General features: G+C 43.3%; 1 protein-coding gene across 1 annotated transcript in view; it reads left to right on the top strand.

Annotated features, from left to right (window-relative positions):
• AASS (aminoadipate-semialdehyde synthase) overlaps nucleotides 1–23220 on the top strand; it is a 101569-nt gene that overhangs the window by 44384 nt on the left and 33965 nt on the right. The window contains 10 exon segments of the mRNA XM_043507694.1: nucleotides 6062–6282; nucleotides 9058–9172; nucleotides 9175–9216; nucleotides 9219–9262; nucleotides 11924–12008; nucleotides 15389–15456; nucleotides 15557–15703; nucleotides 21064–21142; nucleotides 21237–21364; nucleotides 21657–21805. Of these exon segments, the coding sequence (XP_043363629.1) occupies nucleotides 6062–6282; nucleotides 9058–9172; nucleotides 9175–9216; nucleotides 9219–9262; nucleotides 11924–12008; nucleotides 15389–15456; nucleotides 15557–15703; nucleotides 21064–21142; nucleotides 21237–21364; nucleotides 21657–21805 (1078 nt within the window).

The raw sequence follows: 23220 nt of genomic DNA, 5'->3' as shown, positions 1-23220 counted from the left end.
GAACTATTGAAAAAAACTGGGATGGGTCCAGTTCATCTCTACCTTGAACTTAACCAAAGGGTACTGCTAAATAAATCCGCCAAGGAAAGGTCTGCCTTCATCACACATCGGGCTGAATAAATTTAATGTGCTCCCTTTCGGGCTGCAAAATGCACCCCCCCACCTTCCAAAGACTTACCGATGTTTTCCTAGCGGAATTGAAAAAAATATGCAGTCGCCTACCTTAACAATGTGGCCATATTTTTGAATTCCTGGGCAGAACACCTAAAACATGTACAAAAAGTCTTCGAGCGCATAAGGGAGGCAGAAGTAACTGTTAAGGCTAAGAAGTGTCAAATAGGCCTAAACAGAGTGACTTACCTTGGACACCAGGTAGGTCAAGAAACTATCATCCCCCTACAGGCCAAAGTGGATGCTATCCAAAATTGGCCTGTCCCAAAGTCAGAGAAACAGGTCCAATCCTTCTTAGGCTTGGCCGGATATTACAGGCAATTTGTACTGCAATACAGCCAAATCGCCACCCCACTAACAGACCTAACCAAAAAAAACCCCAGCCAAATGTAGTTCAGTAAACTAAAAAGTGTCAAAAGCCCTTTAACCAGCTTAAAGCAACACTCATGTCTGACATTGTGCTAAGGGCCCCAGACTTTGACAAACCGTTCCTCGTAACTACAGATGCGTCCGAGCGTGGTGTGGGAGCAGTCTTAATGCACGAATCAAGAGTTCCATTCTGTCATGTTTCTCAGCAAAAGCTGTCTGAGAGGGAAAGCCACTTGTCAGTCAGTGAAAAGGAATGTTACACCATTGTCTACACTCTGGATAAGCATACATTTGGGGACGGCGTTTCCACCTGTAAACCGACCATGCTGTGCAACAGTGGCTTCATACCGCCAAGGGAAATAACAAAAAACTTATTCAGTAAAGTTTAGCTCTCCAAAATTTTAATTTCAACATACAACACATCTCAAAAGCTTCTAACAAAGTGGCTGATGCACTCTCCCATAAAAGTTTCCCAAAATCAACTGGTTAAAATCGTCCTTGAAATGTATAAACTATTGTTAGTCTTTATACAGTTAGTAGTATATTTAAAGGTGCATGTGTCTTATTAACTCTGTTTTCTCCTAAAGCTCCAAAAAGAAATCAGACAGTGTTTCACCATATCTGTGATTTGGGGGATGTATCATAAATATAAAGGAAAGGGTAACCGTCTTTCTGTATACAGTGCTATAAAATCCCTCCTGTCCAAAGGCAAAACCCTTTCACCTGTAAAGGGTTAAGAAGCTAAAATAACCTCTCTGGCACCTAACCCAAAACGACCAATGAGGGGATAAGATATTTTCAAATCTGGAGGGGGGGAACAAAGGGTTTGTCTGTCTCTATAATGCTTTTGCCAAAAACAAATAAAAAATGCAGCCTTACAACTCCTGTTAAGTTAGTAAGTAATCTAACTAAAAATGCGTTAAATTTCCTTTTGTTTAATGGTTGGTAAAATAAGCTGTGCTGGATGGAATGTATATTCCTCTTTTTGTGTCTTTTTGTAACTTAAGGTTTTGCCTAAAGGGATTCTCTATGTTTTAAATCTAATTACCCTGTAAGGTATTTACCATCCTAATTTTACAAAGGTGATTCTTTTACCTTTTCTTTAATTAAAATTCTTCTTTTAAAAACCTAACTAATTTTTCATTGTTCTTAAAATCCAAGGGTTTGGGTCTGTATTCACTTTACAAATTGGTAAAAATTCTTATCAAGCTTTCCCCAGAAAAGGGGGTGAAGGGCTTGGGGGAATATTTTGGGGAAAGACGTCTCCAAGTGGGCTCTTTCCCTGTTCTTTAAAACGCTTGGTGGTGGCAGCATACGCTTCAAGAACAAGGCAAAGTTTGTACCTTGGGGAAGTTTTTAACCTAAGCTGGTAAGAATAAGCTTAGGGGGTCTTTCATGCAGCTCTCCACATCTGTATCCTGAAGTTCAGGGGTGGGGGAGAAACCTTAACAGAGTCATAGATTCAGTGGCCAGAAAGGACTGTTCTGATCATCTAGTCCTACTTCCTGTATAACACGGGCCCTAGAACTTCTGCAAAATAATTCTTAGGTCAGATCTTTAAGAAAAAAAAATCCAATCTTGAATTAAAAATTGTCACTGATGGAAAATGCACCACAACGCTCGGGAAATTGTTCATAAATTGTTGTAATGGTTTCTTTCTGTCACTGTTAAAAAGTTACACCTTAGGTAGGCCTACGTATTTGTATATAGTTAAACACCGTTATTTGGAATCCAGCTGTGTGTGGTTCCCCCCATTACTAATGTTGTGTAGAGAGCAAAGATACTGTACTGCCATTCCTTATTTTAGTGGGTGGAGAGAGGGGGAAATTAGAGAGCTCTGAGGTACTTGTGATTGAGGAGGAAGGGGATACACAAGGATTTTGTCAGCTGGGGAAGGGCTGGGATGCTTTTCAGGGGCAGAGATATGTTGATCCTTCCATGTCCTATCCCCCATTATCGTACAATTTATGTTAAAAATACAATGTTGACACCCATTTTATTAATGCGTTTCTAGCCTCCCAAATCCCCACCGCGTTTTCCCTGTCCCAGTGACTCTCGTATTCCAGATGCCTTTGAGCCATTTCGGGGAAGGGGGGCTCCGCTCTCTCAGCCACCCCCCCGGACTGTCCTGTATGGCAGATCCCGGCAGCATTGCGGGGCGTGCAGTCGGTGCGGCCAATAGGATCCCTGCTAGCCCATTGACTGTCCGTATCTAGGAGCGTTCCCGTGCCCTTGTGCCAAGTCCCCTTGGAGAGCCAGGGCCCCGGAGCGGAACATTCCGGGAAATCTGCCCCGCGCCAGCCAAAGCAGGAGCACACCCGAAAAAGGCGGGTTGGGGGGGTGTGTATGGGAGAGACGAGACGTCACCGAGAACGTCACGCCTGGGGACCTTTGCGATTGGCGGAAAGGAAAGGTTGTACCCCGAAGGTCACACTCGATTGGCTGCTGGCGGGGGAAAGGGGGGGGGCTGCATCCCTACTTTCCCCCAAATTCCGTGAATAGGCGCGCGGGGCAGCCCCTGCGTTCCTTTGCGCAGTCCCAGAGCCCCCGCTCCGCTGCCAGGTAGGTGCCGCGCGGGCTGGGCTCTGCGTCTCCCGCGGCGGGGTCCTGCCGTAGCAGCCGGCGGCGGAGCTTTCCCGGGGGGGGGGGCCCTCCCGGCCGCGCGTGGAGCTGTGCCTGCTGCTGGGTCTGGGCCGGACCTTGGAGGCCGCTGCGGCCCGGGTCAGTGCGGGGCAGCGGGCTGGGCTGTGGGAGTCGCCCCCTAGTGAATCCCCCCCCGCTCTCTGGGAATCTCTCTCTGCCTCCGAGCCCGGGCGGTGCTGCCCCGCCGCGGTGGGTCGGGCAGAACGGCCTGGCTTTCAGCTCCCGCCCTGCCCGCTCCTCGGCACAGCTGGCCTCTCGAGGACAAGTTCGCATCTTCCTTTCTGGCAACAAAGTAGCCACGTTCGTCCCTGGTGGTGATCATCCCTGCAGCGAGTCTGGCTTTTCCAGCTCGTGAGGTCTTTTCTGGCCGGTAATTTAGACTGACGGGGAGCAATCCATCAGAGAGAAAGCCGCGAAGGAGATGAAATGCTCCTGTTCGCTGCATCTCTAGATCAGGACTTACCTGCCGCCCTGTTCTAACCTGGGGGAAACAAGTTTGGATCCCATATGTCTGTTAGGAAGGAACTATTCGTGACCTCTGGCAAAGGTGTATGTGAATCTGAGAGTCACCAATGTTTTAAAAAATCCTCGGGCGGGGGCGGGGAGGGGAGGAATATAAAACCCAACGATCTGCTGTTGCTTCAAGTAATAATGAAGATAAGTATAACTGAAGGAGATTGGGGGAAAATATTTTTCTATATCTTCACTTTGCGCTGGGTACCTGGCGGAATTCTTAGCTTTTTAACTAGTTGTTAAGGATGCAGCTGGAAAAACAGAAATTGGCAGTAGGATTCAGGCAGGCATTGATACATGGGATTGTTTAGTTTCAAAACTAAATGCTTTAAATAATCATTTAAAAAAACTAAAAACTCATACCAATTTCATCACTTTGTGGCACTAAAACTACCATTAGAAGAAAAGCCACATATTCAGTAGGCCTTAAAAATTGCTGTCAATTTAAAAATATGTGGTAAATGTACTATCTTTAATATAAGTAATGCAGCTAAGGTTATTATAAGTAAGAATTTTTTTAAAACCCATCTTGCCAATCTTTATATATCTTGTACTTCTTTCAGTAAGGCCAGTGAAAATCAATGAGGTCAGTTTTGCTCTAAGATTTTATCAGTGTTTGGGTTTCAAAGGCTTCTGGGAATGTTTGTTTAAAAGCACCTATTTTTATTGGAACTCAAAAAGTTTCCACAATGTTTTCTTTTGGTCTGATGTTTTATAAAATCTTGTTTTCAGGCCAAATTTAAGGTGACAGTGTCCCTTTAATAGACCAAATGTCAAAAATACAAAGCACTGTACAAATGGGAAAGAAGATTTTTGCATGCTAACTCTTCTCTCCTCCACCCCATCCAAGCAAGCAAACAAAACTCTATTCCAATGTGACCCATAATCAGCCGGTTAGTTTCTTGTACAAGTGGGCCTTCAGCAGGAAGGATGGTATGCTTGCAGGTATTCTGCTCAGAGGAAGGTGCTATGGAAGAATGTAAGTGAGAACTAAAAGATCATTACACTTTGCATTTCAAAGTAGCTTTCTCTGATACTGTAGGATGCTCACTATGTATTTCTTGACAGGTTTCAGAGTAGCAGCTGAAGTGACCTGTAGCTCACGAAAGCTTATGCTCTAATAAATTTGTTAGTCTCTAAGGTGCCACAAGTACTCCTTTTCTTTTTATGTATTTCTTGCTATTGCTCTGATCTTGCAAAGATTTACAGTTTTCAGAGTAGCAGCTGTGTTAGTCTGTATTCGCAAAAAGAAAAGGAGTACTTGTGGCACCTTAGAGACTAACAAATTTGTTTGAGCATAAGCTTTCGTGAGCTACAGCTCACTTGAATGCATCCGATGAAGTGAGCTGTAGCTCACGAAAGCTTATGCTCTAATAAATTTGTTAGTCTCTAAGGTGCCACAAGTACTCCTTTTCTTTTTGCGAATACAGACTAACACAGCTGCTACTCTGAATCCTAACTTGAAGTCCATGAGCAGTCCCACTGAGTTTAAAGGGCCTTTGTATGCTTAGTTAGATATGTGCATAGGTCTTTGCAGAACTGGGATCTAAAAGCTAGATTTTCAAAGATGTTTAAATGCAGATAGGCATCTAGACCAGATCCTCAAAGTACAGCATCTAAGTACCTTTTGAGGATCTGGACCTTCGTGGGGTTTTCAAAAGTGCCTAGGCACCTAGCTCACAGTGATTTAAATTTAAATAGGGGTTGGGTGCCTAGGCATGCTTATGTAAATACCTTTTAAAGAACTGGCTCAAGGGCATTTGTCATCGATCATGTAGCACCCTTAACTGTACTTTATTGCTTTTTTTATGAGTTAATCTCTTTTTTTTTTTATCACTACGCCAAGTGATAAGGAAGATATTTATGAGGTGGGGGGCTGATACATTTTTGGATCTTGCATATTTATACTGGTGACTCAATCTAACTGGCATTTTTGCTTAAGCCTCCAGCGCTGATCACAAGTACAATAACTAGAATTTAAAAAGTATACCTTGCACATGAGTAAAAACCTTTTGATACACTGATACTGATGGTTTGATTTTTGTGAAGTAACCCAGTCAAAGCAAAGAGAAAATGAGACTTTGTAATGTTCTCTTACTATTTCTGTGGTTTACATTAGAGAACTTGTTTGGTAATGAAAGTAAATTCAGATTTCTATTGCACAGGAAATCTGGGAATATTAGTATTGTTAATCAGAAAATTCTGATAGTTATTGCTGGTGTTATGATCATTGTAGTGATTAGTAGTTGAGTACGTTTTACAACGGATTTTTAAAGAGACCTGAACTTTTTGTACAAACGCAGTGGCTTCTAAACACCTTTACAAGCCTGGTATCGTTTAACTACTTTGTCTTTGCTGCCATCAGGTTTTATCATGCTACGAGCATTCAGAGACTCAACTGGTAAGTTTGGGGTCTACCTTTTAAAGTGCCGTTACCATCATAAACCTGTACTGGCAATCAGGAGGGAAGACGTTAGTGCTTGGGAAAGAAGAGCACCTCTAGCACCAAAGCATGTTAAGGAGCTAACAAATTTGGGATACAAAGTCTTAGTACAGCCATCAAACCGGAGAGCCATCCATGAAAAGGTAAGTTCTGCTGTAGTTCCCATTTAGAAGAACAAAATGTAACATTGGTTTACTTAATTATGGTACACAGCATTAAAGAATGTAAATAATAGCGAACATATGTTATTATCTATTTTATGTATTACAAAAGGGGGTCATTCTTTCCCACTGACTAAAGCAATGGGAATCATTGGCTAGATCTGTAAGTATCCCAATATTGATGCCTATTCATAGTTCTTTTAGGTCTGTCCTGTCCTCCCTCAGTCTCCCTGCCTTCTATTGCCTAAATTCTCAATAATTCTTTGCATAGGAACTTTTGGGTTTTATGTAATTCATGATGTCCCATGCAAATGTTTTTTGTCTTTTTTTTTTTTTTTTTTTTTTTTTTCCTTGCTGCCTGAATTCAGGCAGAGTATTTCTGCTGATGCTGTGTGTAGTTGTGACAGAAAAGGTGTGGCCTCCCCCCCCATCCTGTTAATTCATCTGAGTTAGGTTGAAATGATTGCAAATTCCTGTTAAGATGCAGGCTATCATGTTTGAAGCCTTGCAATCTGGCTGTATTGTAGTCACGCTAGCCTGACTCTAAATGAGGCATTTGTATTAAGCTAATGCAATTGTGAAATATACCCTTTTTACTTATCAAGTCAGGGTCTGAGAATGGGAGGAATATATTTGAGGTTAAAAAAAACAAAAGACAACCTACTGTCCAGTCTTCAAGGATTTGTACTCTAACCAGATGTTTTAAGTAACAACCACATTTACACCAAAGATAACTAACTTTGTGTAAATCTACTGATTTTTGTTATGCTAATGTTCAGCCTGGTCCCACTGTCACTTGAAGTCAGTGGGAGTTGTCAGGGTTCCCTCCCCACTCTGAACTCTAGGATACAGATGTGGGGACCCACATGAAAGATCCCCTAAGATTATTTCTACCAGATTAGGTTAAAACTTCCCCAAGACACAAGTTCTTTGCCCTTGGACGGTACGCTGCCACCACCAAGTGATTTAATAATGGGGAGTTCTGGGAGTTCCTATTTTCCCCCAACATAACCCCCCAAGTCCTTGCACCCCCTTTCCTGGGAAGGCTTGAGAATAATATCCTAACCAGTTGGTTACAAAGTGATCACAGACCCAAACCCCTGGGTCTTAGAACAATAGAGAAAAGAAGGATTTTATTTTTTTTTTAAAAAAGGGGGGAGTAAAAATCACCTTTGTAAAATCAGGATGGAAAATAACTTTACAGGGTAACAAAAGATTCAAAAACACAGTAGAACTTCCTCTAGGCTTAGTTTCAGAGTTACAGAAAACAGGAATAAACCTCCCTCCAGCAAAGGAAAAATTCACAAGCAGAACAAAAGATAATGTAACACGCCTTGCCTGGCTTTTACTTACAATTTTTGTAATATGAGAGACTTCTAGGATGGTTTATCGGAGAAGGAGTTTTCTGACCTGATGTTTCTCTGCTTCCCAAGAAAACACACAAAACAAAGCCTTCCCCCTCCTCCCTTCCCCCCCCAAGATTTGAAAGTACCTTCGTTCCCCATTGGTTCTTTTGGTCCAGTGCCAACCAGGTTATTTGAGCTTCTTAACCCCTTGCAGGTAAGGAGGAATTTTAGGCTATCCTTAGCTGTATGGTTATCATGCTGCTTCCACTGAAGTTGATGACAGGAGTCTTTCCTTCAACTCAGTGGAAGCAGCATGATAAGGCACAGAGATGGGAGCAGAAGCCCCCAGCTTCTGTTAACTCACTGTATGACTGTGGACAAACAAACCCAATTTCTGTCTCTTAGTTCTCCATCTTAGAATGGGGATTGTGATGTTTTACCCACTTTTGAGGAATGAAAATCTCCACAGTCTATTTATTATTAGTAATAAGATGGGCTGAATTCTGCCCCACAGGTACAATCCTATGCAATCCCAATGAAATAATCCTTTTTTATGTAGCATGACTGGGATCCAGGGGGTCCACACTGAGATTGCTCAATTATGGCAAACTGCAAAGAATGGGGCAGACAGTCCCCCAAACTGGTATTCTAATATTTAGATTCACAGATCCAGCCACAAACGGGCTTCTACAATACCTTACTCGTTACCCAGAGGCCAAAAATACAGTTCCCTTAAAGCAACGAGCCTTGAGCTCCCACCCAGGCAGCAAGTCAGATATAATGAGGATTAATGAAAATCCTGTTCATCATATAAAAACAATGCACATACAAACGCCTATGTCACTTTCAGGTACATTGTAAACAAGAAGTGGGCAGCATTATCTTCTCTTGCAAATGTAAGCAAACTTGTTGTCTGAGTGATTGGCTGACAAGAAGTAGGACTGAGGTGAACTTGTAGGCTCTTAAGTTTTACATTGTTTTGTTTTTGAATGTTGGGTTTTTTGTACATAATCTACATTTGTAAATTCAACTTTCATGATAAAGCGATTGTACTACAGTAATTGTACTAGGTGAATTTGAAAAATATGATTTCTTTTGGTTTTTACAGTGCAAATACTTGTAATAAAAATAATATAAAGTGAGCACTGTATACTTTATATTCTATGTTGTAACTGAAATAAATATATTTGAAAATGTAGAAAGCATCCAAAATGTTTAAATAAATGGTATTCTATTGTTTAACAGCATGATTAATTGCAATTAATTTTAGTCTCTTGACAACCCTAATAGAAATCCAAGCTCTTAACTCTTAAATAAGTTTGTTTAGTAACAGGTCTTAACTTGTTTCTGTATCTTTCTGCTTCATAGTTCTTTTAAGACCTCCTTTGTTTTTTCTGCATTACTGTCGAAGAATGAAAGTGTTCTTAATGCTCTGTTTACAGGAATATATAAAGCAGGTGGCATTATTCAAGAAGATATTTCTGAGGCATCTCTAATTGTGGGAGTGAAGAGACCTCCAGAGGATAAATAATTCCGAAGAAGAACTATGCATTCTTCTCTCACACTATTAAAGCCAAGAGGCAAACATGTCTCTACTGGATGAAATTCTAAGACAGGTAAATATTTTAGTAAGAAATGGTAATAACGGGATTAAAATACAAAGTGCAATGGAATGTAATATAAGTATTCATAGATATTTGAGCTTGCTTTTTATGATACATTAATAGAAAGTCTGTACTCTCTGCAGTTGTTGTTTTAAGAGATGCATTTAATTTTTTAAGCCGTTTATATTGATTCTCTTAAGCTACAATATGGAAATAGTCAAGAGGGTATTGTATATCCAAACACCAGCTATTGGGTATCTACAACACATCACTTAGCTATGGGTTTAGAACACATTGCTGTTATCGCAGTATTTATATTGTAGGCTTCTATTTTTATTCCTGAGGGAAAATAAAATTTTGCACACAATATTTTAAAAGTCTGCAAATTTATTGGTCAATAAATAAATAAATGTGGAGGCCTCTAGCATAGCAGTGCGGAGCACAGGCCACTGGCCTGCACAGGAAGTGGGAGATCACCCTGCAGCCCCGCTCCCGGGACATGGACCTGGCAATGAGGTCTGCACCTGACCCTGAAACAGCCACAAGGGCTGGGCCTGCCCCAGAAACCCTCCGGGGTCCTGTCCCCCACGCTAGGTGCAGGAAGGCAGGCTCAGCCCGGCCAGGATCCAAGTATGGAGGGCTTAGTGTGGAGGATCCAGGTGTGGGGTGAGAGGGATCTGTGTGGGGGCAATCTGGGTGTGGGTGGCTCAGTGGGGGGGGTCCAAGTGCAGGTGGTTCTGGGATGAACAGGGCTTGTGAGCTTCTGGGTACAGGGGCATGGGACTTTCAGGGGCTTCAGGCAAAGGTGGTTGGGAGTTGGGTGCTGGGGGGGTGGGGCTTAGCGCAGGGTTTGGGTGCTTGGAGTGTGGGGCTTTGTAGGGTGGGGGTCCAGGTGCAACTAGTTGGGGTTTTGGGGTGTGGCTTGTCAGGGTGGAGGTTTGAGTATGGAGGGTTCAGTGGGGGGTGGTCTGAGGTGAGTGGGAGTCCAGATGCAGGGGCTCAGCGGGGGGAAGTTATGGGTTTGGGGCTTTTCATGCAGGGGGGCCTGGGTATGGGGGGGTCCAGATGCTTGGGGTTGGGCAGATGGGGAAGCAGCTTCTCAAACAGTGAACCCTCCCCCTGTGGCTGAGGAATGATGGGGATGAGAAACTGTGTGTGCGCAGAGATTCCTGCATCTGGGGGATGTTTCTGGCCGTGGCCCCTCCTTTCAGGAGAAGAGGAAGTCCCAGCCCCTAGCCTAGCTGGGAGTAGCAGCTGAGCCCAGCACAGGGTATGAGCCACCAGTCGGGGCATCCTCAGCATTTCTTTCTTTCCCCACCCCAGTCGTGCAGTTGTTTATCTCTCTGCCAGCTGCTCTGGGTACCCGAAATGATGCGCCTGCACTGCTGGGGAGGGGGTCCGTGACTGCTCATGCAGCTTCCTTTTGTTTCCCTGTCAGAAAGTCATTTTTCTGAGGGGAAGCAAAGAAATCTGCAGGGGACATGAATTCTGCGTGCATGTAGTGAAGCAGAATTCCCCCAGGAGTATATTTTGATATTTATAACTGGGCTTTAAACATTCATTCTAGGCTGAAATTGCCATTCCTGGCCTCAGTCAGGGACTTAATTATCCCTCTTTACTTGTTGTTTATATGGTGCAAAGCCCTCAACTTGAAACTGATAGTCTTGGCTATAATACACTGTGAAAAGCTGCTTAAATGCTGTATATGCTTTCCTAAGAGACATTCTCACAGTTAAAGATTCTGACCTTTCTTGCCAGAGTAAACTGTGAGGAGAAAAAAGATTGAAGTCTGTGTAACTGTACTTGTATACATGATATTGATATCCAGTCTAAAGGGTCTGGTGTGCAGTCCTTATGTGACTAACTGTCCCAAAGAAGCTAATTCTGCCTGATTAGGAACTGCAAAATTTGGCCCTTTGCATGTTTCATAACATTGGGTAAAATTCTGGCCTCATGGAAGTTTTGCCACTTATTTCACTTGGACCAGGATTTCATCCTCTGTTTGTGCAATATATTGATTTGAGCAACTAGTTGTCCCTGAGAACAGAGGTCCTCTGTCTACAAAGAGCATGGGCAACGAAAGTGCAAGTGTCTCCAACAAGCCACAACCTGGATCTTCCAACTTTTTTGGGGAGAGGATGCATGGATACTGGAATCAGATGTAACATTTACTCTTGTCTCACTTCTGAGATTGACAATGGGTGTCTTATTTGTGAGAGGGCAAATGGCCCATTAGGACTGCCATTTGGTCAGGATGCTGCTGTTTGTGGGTTATGATGTCTGGGTCAGATCCTCATCTGGTGTCAGTCAGTGTAGCTATGTTCCTGAGCTGCTGATTTACACCAGATGAAGATCTGCCCCTCTGGGTTCCTCGAAGATGGTCATGTTTCGTTCCAGTGATCTGCTGATTGCTAACATTTTTATTTCTTCACTTAAAAGCCTTATGGAGACTCTGGTTATAAACCAAGCAAGCCAAAAATCAACCTGTTCTTAAAAAACAATTTTTTTTCCTACAGTTGAAAACTCAGTCCTGTGCATGTGTGTTTTCATGCACAAAACATGGCAGAAGGTGCATATAAAAGCAATTCCCAGAGAAGCAGTTATATCCTTGGTTTTCTGTTTAAAATCAAACTTTTAGTGAAACCATAAAAGCAACTTTTTATGTATTTTCAGGAAATTCGATTGATTGACTATGAGAAAATGGTTGATCACAGAGGAATACGAGTGGTAGCCTTTGGACAGTGGGCTGGTGTAGCAGGTATAGTGCACTATACAATAAGTAGGCCTCAGACTAATAATGCTTCACCAACATCAGCACCTTTTCAGTTTACGTTAACTGAGAATCCAGGCCTGTGGTGCTTTTTGTAGCTGCTGTGCAGCTCCTGAGAATCTCTTCCTAGTCTGTTGCTAATTCCTGGCATATAGTGTAGTCAGCGTCCTGAGGATTCTCCCTAACTCCATTATTTTACTTCCTATTAAGTTCCAGCTTTCTATACAGAACCAGTATTTCTCTTGCCAGGAGAGTAGATACTCCACCTCACTGGAAGGAGAATCAGAACAGAATGTGTGCTCTAGAAAGAAATGTCAGTCATGTCAGTCAGTCAGTCATTCTCATGGGTGACTTTAATTTTCCTGATATCTGCTGGGAGAGCAATACAGCGGTGCATAGACAATCCAGGAAGTTTTTGGAAAGCGTAGGGGACAATTTCCTGGTGCAAGTGCTAGGGGAGCCAACTAGGGGAGCGCTTTTCTTGACCTGCTGCTCACAAACGGGTAGAATTAGTGGGGGAAGCAAAAGTGGATGGGAATCTGGGAGGCAGTGACCATGAGTTGGTTGAGTTCAGGATCCTGACGCAGGGAAGAAAGGTAGCAGCAGGATACGGACCCTGGACTTCAGGAAAGCAGACTTTGACTCCCTCAGGGAACAGATGGCCAGGTTCCCTGAGGGACTAACATGAAAGGGAAGGGAGTCCAGGAGAGCTGGCTGTATTTCAAGGAATCCCTGTTGAGGTTACAGGGACAAACCATCCCGATGAGTCGAAAGAATAGTAAATATGGCAGGCGACCAGCTTGGCTTAATGGTGAAATCTTAGCGGATCTTAAACATAAAAAAGAAGCTTACAAGAAGTGGAAGGTTGGACATATGACCAGGGAAGAGTATAAAAATATTGCTCGGGCATGTAGGAAAGATATCAGGAGGGCCAAATCGCACCTGGAGCTGCAGCTAGCAAGAGATGTCAAGAGTAACAAGAAGGGTTTCTTCAGGTATGTTGGCAACAAGAAGAAAGCCAAGGAAAGTGTGGGCCCCTACTGAATGAGGGAGGCAAGCTAGTGACAGAGGATGTGGAAAAAGCTAATGTACTCAATGCTTTTTTTGCCTCTGTTTTCACTAACAAGGTCAGCTCCCAGACTGCTGTGCTGGGCATCACAAAATGGGGAAGAGATGGCCAGCCCTCTGTAGAGATAGAGGTGGTTAGGGACTATTTAGAAAAGCTGGACGTGACAAGTCCATGGGGCCGGACGAATTGCATCCGAGAGTGCTGAGGGAATTGGCGGCTGTGATTGCAGAGCCCTTGGCCATTATCTTTGAAAACTCGTGGGCGAACGGGGGAAGTCCCGGATGACTGGAAAAAGGCTAATGTAGTGCCCATCTTTAAAAAGGGAAGAAGGAGGATCCTGGGAACTACAGGCCGGTCAGCCTCACCTCAGTCCCTGGAAAAATCATGGAGCAGGTCCTCAAAGAATCAATCCTGAAGCACTTAGAGGAGAGGAAAGTGATCAGGAACAGTCAGCATGGATTCACCAAGGGAAGGTCATGCCTGACTAATCTAATCGCCTTTTATGATGAGATTACTGGTTCTGTGGATGAAGGGAAAGCAGTGGATGTATTGTTTCTTGACTTTAGCAAAGCTTTGACACGGTCTCCCACAGCATTCTTGTCAGCAAGTTAAGGAAGTATGGGCGGATGAATGCACTATAAGGTGGGTAGAAAGCTGGCTAGATTGTCGGGCTCAACGGGTAGTGATCAATGGCTCCATGTCTAGTTGGCAGCCGGTGTCAAGGGGAGTGCCCCAGGGGTCGGTCCTGGGGCCGTTTTGTTCAATATCTTCATAAATGATCTGGAGGATGGTGTGGATTGCACTCTCAGCAAAATTTGCGGATGATACTAAACTGGGAGGAGTGGTAGATACGCTGGAGGGGAGGGATAGGATACAGAAGGACCTAGACAAATTGGAAGATTGGGCCAAAGAAATCTAATGAGGTTCAATAAGGATAAGTGCAGGGTCCTGCACTTAGGATGGAAGAATCCAATGCACCGCTACAGACTAGGGACCGAATGGCTCGGCAGCAGTTCTGCGGAAAAGGACCTAGGGGTGACAGTTGACGAGAAGCTGGATATGAGTCAGCAGTGTGCCCTTGTTGCCAAGAAGGCCAATGGCATTTTGGGATGTATAAGTAGGGGCATAGCGAGCAGATCGAGGGACGTGATCGTTCCCCTCTATTCGACACTGGTGAGGCCTCATCTGGAGTACTGTGTCCAGTTTTGGGCCCCACACTACAAGAAGGATGTGGATAAATTGGAAAGAGTACAGCGAAGGGCAACAAAAATGATTAGGGGTCTAGAGCACATGACTTATGAGGAGAGGCTGAGGGAGCTGGATTGTTTAGTCTGCAGAAGAGAAGAATGAGGGGGGATTTGATAGCTGCTTTCAACTACCTGAAAGGGGGTTTCAAAGAGGATGGCTCTAGACTGTTCTCAATGGTAGCAGATGACAGAACGAGGAGTAATGGTCTCAAGTTTGCAATGGGGAAGGTTTAGATTGGATATTAGGAAAAACTTTTTCCACTAAGAGGGTGGTGAAACACTGGAATGCGTTACCTAGGGAGGTGGTAGAATCTCCTTCCTTAGAGGTTTTTAAGGTCAGGCTTGACAAAGCCCTGGCTAGGATGATTTAACTGGGACTGGTCCTGCTTTGAGCAGGGGGTTGGACTAGATGACCTTCTGGGGTCCCTTCCAACCCTGATATTCTATGATTCTATGATTCTATGATTCACCCTCCCTGTGAGCCAAAGTGTGTGGTCAAGTACAACACGCATGCTAATCAGCCCTCTTTTTTGTGACATGGTCCTGATAGCTTTGTATTAAAGTATTTATTGTTTTTTCCACTGTACCTCCAAAAAGCTCACTACTCTTCAGTGGAATTTAGCCATGTGGGCTTTTTTTTTTCCTTCCCCCCTCCTCCTCCCCACATGGTTGGTCTCTCCTTTCCCTTTCCCACCAAGGAGGGAGGGATAGCTCAGTGGTTTGAGCATTGATTGCTAAACCCAGGGTTGTGAGTTCAATCCTTGAGGGGGTCATTTAGGTATCTGGGGCAAAAATTGGGGATTGGTCCTGCTTTGAGCAGGGGGTTGGACTAGATGATCTCCTGAGGTCCCTTCCAACCCTGATATTCTATGACTCACAAAAAAAATAAATAAAAATATTGGTATGTTTGAGGGATGCCAAATGGAGGACAGAGATACAAGTCTGCTACTGAACCTGTGTTTTATCTTGAGTCCAGGAAGATCTTGGGTATCAGTCACTGTAGATCCTATATGTCCATTCTTAATTATATTAACTGTGTAATTCTGAAATAGGAATGATCAATATTTTACATGGAATGGGATTACGATTTCTTGCCCTGGGACATCACACTCCTTTCATGGTAGGATTTTTACATAATATCACTTGCACATTTTAGTAAAAAGAAATATCATTGGCTCTGGACAAACATATTGATGAGAACCCTTTGTGTCTGGTTTCAGCACATTGGTATGGCTCATAACTACAGGAACAGCAGCCAGGCTGTGCAGGCAGTGCGGGATGCTGGCTATGAAATCTCTCTGGGTTTGATGCCAAAGTCGATTGGACCCTTAACGTTTGTGTTTACAGGCACTGGTAACGTTTCTAAGGTAAGAAGCCTTCCCCCCACCAATGTAATACTCATTTTTGATGCATCTTTTTACCTAAGTCCTATTTCTGAATCTTGTACGCATCAGACTCAGCGTATGCAATTTCATGATAGATTTAATTTGTGCAGTACTCTTGCTTCTAGGTTTTTTGCCATGATGTGATATGAATTCCCAGTTACCCTAGACTTGTGCTTGTAGAGGAGCTATGATACTGGTCACTAGTCATGAATCATATAAACTAGGCTGCACTGTCAAGGAAAGCTGCTCCTCACCCCCTTACATGCTATAGAATAGTTAAGGATGACACTGTGGGAGAACTTCGTTTGCTTTCTCGTTCTGTATATATTATTCCTCAAAGAAGGTTAGTTTTCTGCATTATTTGTGGTGTAAGACTTGATGTTACTCTACCTAAAGGATGGATGGTTGATCCAATGGGTGGGTTACGCTCTCCACTACCCCTGAGATGCAAGCATCCACAGAAGCTCTTTGCCTTTTGGGGCTGGGTGGTCGCAGAGCACAGTCTCCATTACATTCACGCACCCGTTTAGCATACATCCTTAGGCAAGAGACTACTAGCCTGCTGTTGACTGCAGTGAGCAACTGATGTGGAACTTGGTTGATGGTCTGTTAGGAGAAGCTAATGAGCATGTGCTAAAGTGAAATGTCAGCTCAGAATCAGCAGTGAAACTCCTTTCTGGGGTCACCCAAGCCTCAGAGGCAGCATAATCCTGCAAGCAATTCTCCATGAAACAGAGGAAGAGCCAGAGGAGAATATCAGTTGTCCCACCTGTTAGGATATAGATATTCAGGCCTGTCTGTAAAGGCCTATAATTTTAAGAATTTAGGTATGTTTATCATTTAGCTAGTTATAAAGGTATAAAAGAGAGAATCAAAATCAGTGTTTGACAGTCTGAGGCCCTGTTCTTAAGCTAAGGCCTTTGGCTAAGCAGTGTGAGCAGCCATCAGCTGGAAAACATTCGGTCATGTCCTCGCACATTTCAAACCAGTCATATTGAAATAAGGCCATCTGGGGCTGTTAGAAAGGTGATCTGACCTATCACCTCCAGAGAAAGGGAAGAGCCAAGAAGTTGTAAAAGGAAATTTAGTTTGATAGTTTTCTGTGTGGTAAGAACTCCCTTATCAATGGACATAGTTGGGAAACCCTTATGTCTTTATAGATGTAGTTGTAAAATCCTCACTTCTGTATTGTTTTGTTATTATAGTTCCCATTTTGCTATTGTTTGTTTGCATGGTCTCTGATTCTGTAATTGTTTCTGTCTGCTGTATAATTAATTTTGCTGGGTGTAAACTAATTAAGGTGGTGGGATATAATTGGTTAGCTAATCATGTACAATATATTAGGATTGGTTAGGTAAATTTCAGTAAAATGATTGGTTAAGGTATAGCTGAGAATATTACTATATAAATTGGGGGCAAACAGGAAGTAAGTTGGGATTCAAAAATAAGGGGAAAAAAAAACCAACTTGGATTTAAGCTTGCTGGACGTTTACCCTAATAAGCATCGAATTGTTTGCACCTTCGGACTTTGGGTATTGTTGCTCTCTGTTCACACGAAAAGGACCAGAGAAGTGGGAGGGTGAAGGACTAAGCCCTCTAACACCACCTGCCATAGGAAGAAGTGTCAAAAGAACAGCTACTGCCATTCAGGAAAAAGAGGAGGCTCTGGAAGAGGATTAGATGCTGACAACATTTGTGTACCCAGAGCAGACTTTCCCAGTCACCTGTTACTCCCCTGGTTCATTAACCTAGCACAGGCCCTTCCCAGCTGCATACATTCTTCTTCTTCTTCTACAATTTGCCTATTATTTTATCTACTCCAACCCCAATCCAGAAAGGCTTTGATACCTGCACCTCTTCCCAGCTGAACCTAGATGCGATCTAAGTTATTTCTGCTCCCCCGGCCCCCTCCAAATCATGGTCTGTGGGTATTCCTGCACAGAAGAGAATCCTTTGCTGGTTAGATACTCCTGGGGGAATACTGTGCATGCACAGAATTCATGTCCCCCATAGATTTCTTTGCTTTTCTGACAGAAGCAAAGGGAAGCTGCAAGAGCAGTCACGCACCACTCCCTAGCTGCGCAGGTACATCGTTTTAGGCACCTGGAACAGCCAGCAGAGAGGTCAATCACCGCAGGGCTTGGGGATACCCCAGCCAGTGTCTCCTACCTTGAGCTGGGGTCAGCTGCTAGTCCCATCTGGGCTGGAGGCAGAAAAGGATGGGACTTTCTCTTCCCCTGCAAGGAGTGGCTGGGGCTGTGTCAGACCCACCCCTAGAAACCTCCCCCAGCTGCAGGAAGCTTAGCATCCTTCCCTGCTTCCTGCCCCCATAGCTCCTCAGTTGCAGGGGGAGGGGTCACTGTATGAGGAGCTGCTCCCCCATCCGCCCAACCCCCATGCATCCAGACCTCCCATACCCAGATACCTCCGCCAAGCCTCACCCCATACACCCATAATCCCCCTGAATTCCACCCCATTGAACCCCAACCCCTGCATCTGGAGCCTCCTGCACACAGACACCCTGCCTGCAGACTCCCACCCCTGTACCCAGACCCCCCCGCACTGAGCTCTCTGCACTCAAACCCCTACCCTGACAAGCTCCACCACCCTGAGCCCCCAGGCCACTGATCCCCCAATGAGCTGTACCCAAACCTTTCTGCTGAGTCCCAACCACTTTCACCTGGAAACCCCTGCAGAGTCTCATTGCCCCTGCACCTGGAACCCCCGCAACAAGCCTCTGTGCATCCATATCCCCCCATACCTAGACCCCCCCTCCACTGAGCTGTCTGTATCCAGATTGTCCCACACAGAATCCTCTCACCCCACACCTGGATCCCCTCCACATTAAGCCTCTCCACACTTGGATCCTGCCTGGGAGAGCCTGCCTGCCCCACACCTGGTGTGCCTGGCTCAGAGGGGCAGGGCCAGGCCTTGTGCTGTGTTAAGATCAGGTGCAGCCTGAGCACTGAGTTTGTGTCCCTGGGGTTGGGGGTGGGGAGGCTTCAGGGTGATCTCCCATCTTCGTGCAGCCAGTGGGCAGTGCTCCCCACTGCCATGGTGGAGCCGATGTATTTATTTATTGACAAATAAAATTTAGAGAATTTTAAAATGTGTTTAGAATTTTTAATTTTTTGGTGCAGAATGCTGTCAGGAGTAGTTAGAGGAGCCACACTATGGGATGAAGCTTTTGAGGTCTATGGGGGAGAGTGAGGTGAGAGAGGGGTAAGAAGCCTATTGGTAAGGATTAAATTGAGATGTATGATCAGGGATCAGGTGTCCTAGAGGGAATTAGAGAGAGAGTATGTGAGAGATGCATAAAAACTCCTTTCTCTTCATGTGTCAGTATAATAATGCCTGCATCCGTAATTTTCATTCCATGCATCTGAAGAAGTGGGTTTTTTTTTACCCACAAAAGCTTATGCCCAAATAAATCTGTTAATCTTTAAGGTGCCACTGGATTTCTCGTTTTTACAGACGAAGTCTTTAGCAATAATGGGCTGTAACTTTCCAATGTGGATTTTAGGCCATTTGCCATAGTTTGGGTGTAATTTGGACTTGATATGTTACCTGCACAAAAATCTGTTACTGTCACGCTGTAGGCTGCCCACCTTTACCCTGTTCCTAGGGCTCAGGCATAACCTTGTTAATTTAGGCACTCACCCTCACCCTTCTGTGGGCTCAGGGTATAACCTTACACTCTGCAGGTTTTCAGGGTCTTTTACCAGTGAAAAAGCCTTACCCAGTGATATCCTACTTAACCTCTATTTATTATCAATTACCAAAACAGAATGCACACAGTAAGCATACAATGCTCACCACTCCCAGTAAGGCAGATGAATTTTTCTTGATGGCTAGTCAGGAACAGGTCATCTGGGGAACTCCAGCTTCTGCACGATGTCATTAGCAGAGTGTTGGGGCTGGCAGCTCTGATCTTGGGGCTATGTCCTGGAGTTGGTTCCCAAGAACTTCCTTTTGGATCCTAGTTTAGAAAGTGAAACTTGAGTCCTGCTTTGCTGTAATTTAACCAATCATTTTACTAAAGTATTACTGAACAGTTTTCTAACCAATCCTGTTGTTGTAAAACAATTCTCTAACCCCACCACCTTAATCAATCTTTTTTTTTTTTTTTTTTTTTTTACACCTAGCAAAATTAAGTATGTAACAGACAGAAACAATCAAAGAACCAGAAAGGGACCACACAGATGAACACTAGCGAAGTGGGGACCATAAAGACAAAACAATAAAGAAGTAGGGATTTCACAACCATAACTTGATAAGTGATTTCTTACCAGACAGAGTGCCATCAAACTAAGTTTTCTTTAACCATCTTAAGATTTGTTTCTTTATCTGGTGATGGTGGATACTGTTAGGACAAGATTGCCTTCTTTCCAGCCTGGTATTACATTGTTTTAATGTAATTTAGATGGAATGTGATGATGTGACTTTCTGCTTCTTAGCTCATGGCTGCTGCTCTCCTAATATGACTGCAGACAAAGGCCGCAGACCTTACAATATGGCTACAGGAAAAGGCCTTGTCTTTACAGGTGTTTTTTGTGACGAAAATCCCAATCAAAGGGACTTGTGGAAAGGTCTATATGGTTGGTAAAGAACCTTATGAAAAAGACTTTAAACAGTGGGGGTGATTTGCGTAAAGCTTCATTGGTTTAACTGAAGAACATCTGTATCGGCTTTAATCTAGCTAGGATGGGTACCAATAGGCGTGTAGCGGTGGTAGCCTGCACTGAAGCCTGTGCCATCAGCCAGAGTAGGGACCCTGGAGCTGAGAGCAGTCATGCTTCAAAATAACATTTGAGTTTCACAGAGCGATTGGGTTAGCTGCTGCTGATTTATAACTCAAGCTGTTGCATGCCCTTTGCCTTGTTAGCTCAAGCTTCCGCAACACTGGAATGTCATCAGACCCCCTTCTCTACTGTCCCACCTCCAATGGGCTAGCTAGTTAGAGTTAAAAGAACCACTTAATTGAAGTTAGAGAGAATTGTGTGTGGATGGGAGTCGAATTAGGGGTAATACTTGAGTTCTAACCCAAGTTAACAATGCTCTGAAGACACATCTGGTGACTTTTTGTTTTTCATTCACTAAGCTAAAATGAACACTTCTTCGTGTTACTCAGTGGACCAGATTTCAGGCAGGTACTTGGCACGTGTGGATTAGTATGTATCTCTATAGAGACAGTGTAATCTGGCAGAACTGGCAAGACCTATTGAAAATGAGCCCCTGTGAACATTCTGTGAATGCAATAACAATTTTCTTTCTGCAGTTTTTCAAAAACCTATACTCTTTGCTGATGTCCACATGATTCTGAGTCATATTTTTATCTGCAGGGTGCCCAAGAAGTGTTCAATGAACTCCCTTGTGAGTTTGTGGAGCCACATGAACTGAGGGAGGTTTCCAAATCTGGAGGTAATGCTAAGGCACAAGTGTGACAAGCTTTAGAATCTCTTTGATCAACAGTATTGCTTCTTAAATAACTGACTTTCTCCTCTTTTTATTGCAGACCTTAGGAAAGTATATGGGACAGTGTTAAGTCGTCACCATCATCTTGTAAGGAAGACCGATGGGGTGTATGATCCGGAGGAATATGACAAACATCCAGAACTCTACACTTCTCGTTTTAATACTGATGTGAGCATTGTTGCTGTTCTCTCAGTACAAGGTTTTCCAAATACAGCTGATAGTAAATACTGTTCCACGTTCTCTGTAGTTAGGAAAAAGAAAAAGAGTACTTGTGGCACCTTAGAGACTAACAAACTTATTAGAGCATAAGCTTTCGTGAGCTACAGCTCACTTCATCGGATAAATTTGGTGGAAAGTAGTTAGGGTATCACTTGTCTATAAGGCTAGATCAAATGCAAGTCCCCTTGACTATCAATAACATCCATGTGAGAACTTCTAGAATTTGTGACTTTCTTTGCAGATTGCACCGTACACTACTTGTTTGATTAATGGAATATACTGGGAGCAACACACCCCTCGCTTGTTAAATCGACATGATGCAAAAAAGTTGCTGGCTCCGGTTAAACCTTCTGCTGCTGCAACTGAGGGTTGTCCAGAATTACCACACAAGTAAGGCACCTTTGTTTGGTAGGAATAATTATTCTCTAGTATTCTAATTAAGCAATAAGGATCAGTGGTTTCAGCAGAGCATTGACAGTATTTGAGAGAAACTTAGGAGCAGAACACCCAACCCATTCTGCTCTCTCTTCCCACATGCTTCTCTGTTTTTGTTTCCTTTTGGAATTTGTACATCCCACTTACAAATGTCATTAATTTGTACTATTGACAAATGGCAGATTTGTAAATTAAGTTAACCCTGCACGTGCTTCTCTCCCTGAGGAAAGACTGGGAGAACAAATGTGACAGATGTTGTGGTGTGTGTGTGTGTGCGCGCGCGCAGGTTTAATAAATCGTGATATCAAATATGTCAGCTGAGTTAGTTAAGACAAAAGAAATACTTAACAGAGTGCTATACAGAAAAGGAAACATACATTGCAAATTTGAGACTGGTGAAGTGTGTCCCCTCCTCCTCCTCCATCTGAGTTCACTTGCGACTAACTCCCTAAAACTCATCTCTAATATATTGTTCAGAACAAAGGAAAAAAAATCTTTTTTTTCATGCTTGACCTTATTTATGAATCAATAAAACAATGATAATTGTAACTAATTTATCATTATTAGGACAATACGTAACCACAACTAGCTCTTAAGGCTTAGATGTTAATCCATACTTTAATATTTTGCTGATGAATTGATTATAGAACACATCTGCTGTACCACATGTTCCTTGTCCATTTTGTCAATTACGGAGTAGTTATGGTGCTCCCTTATGGATGACATAATTTTGTCCATTACAACATACATCCATAATAGTAGGAATCTCTTTATATACTATCTGTGCTCACAGAAGAGACAAAGAAAATAAACTACTGACCATGGTCTCTTTTTCATGGTGTCTGGTTTACGTAATTGATAAGCTAAAGACATCTCTTTAACTATCTACTAATTTTATCAATTAAAAAAAAATCTATAACCAAGTCATTATAGAAATAGTCTGTTACACTTATCTTATCAAGAATTGCAGTCTTTCAATAGATTATTTTATTAATTATAGAAAACACCTGTCCCATGTCAGTTACAAATGGTTTTCTTTCTGGACATAAGAATGGCCATACTGGGTCAGGCCAATGGTCCATTTAGCCCAGTATCCTGTCTTCTGACAGTGGCTGATGCTAGATGCTTCCACTCCCAGTTTCTAGCAGTTAGAGGCTTAAGACACCCAGAGCATGGGATTGCATCCCTGATCATTTTGGCTAATAGCCACTTATGAACCTGTCCTCCATGAACTCTGCTAATTTTTTTTTTTTTTGAACCCAGTTAGTTTTGGCCTTCACAACAACCCTGGTGCACTGTGTGAAGTAGTACTTCCTTTTGTTTGGTTTTTAAACCTGCTGTTTGTTAATTTCATTAGGTGACCCCTGGTT

This window comes from Dermochelys coriacea, chromosome 1 (assembly GCF_009764565.3).
Source record: "Dermochelys coriacea isolate rDerCor1 chromosome 1, rDerCor1.pri.v4, whole genome shotgun sequence".
In the NCBI taxonomy this organism is placed as follows: domain Eukaryota; kingdom Metazoa; phylum Chordata; order Testudines; family Dermochelyidae; genus Dermochelys; species Dermochelys coriacea.
The sequence above is the reverse complement of the archived record's forward strand: the minus strand, read 5'-3'. Positions and strand labels throughout refer to the sequence as shown.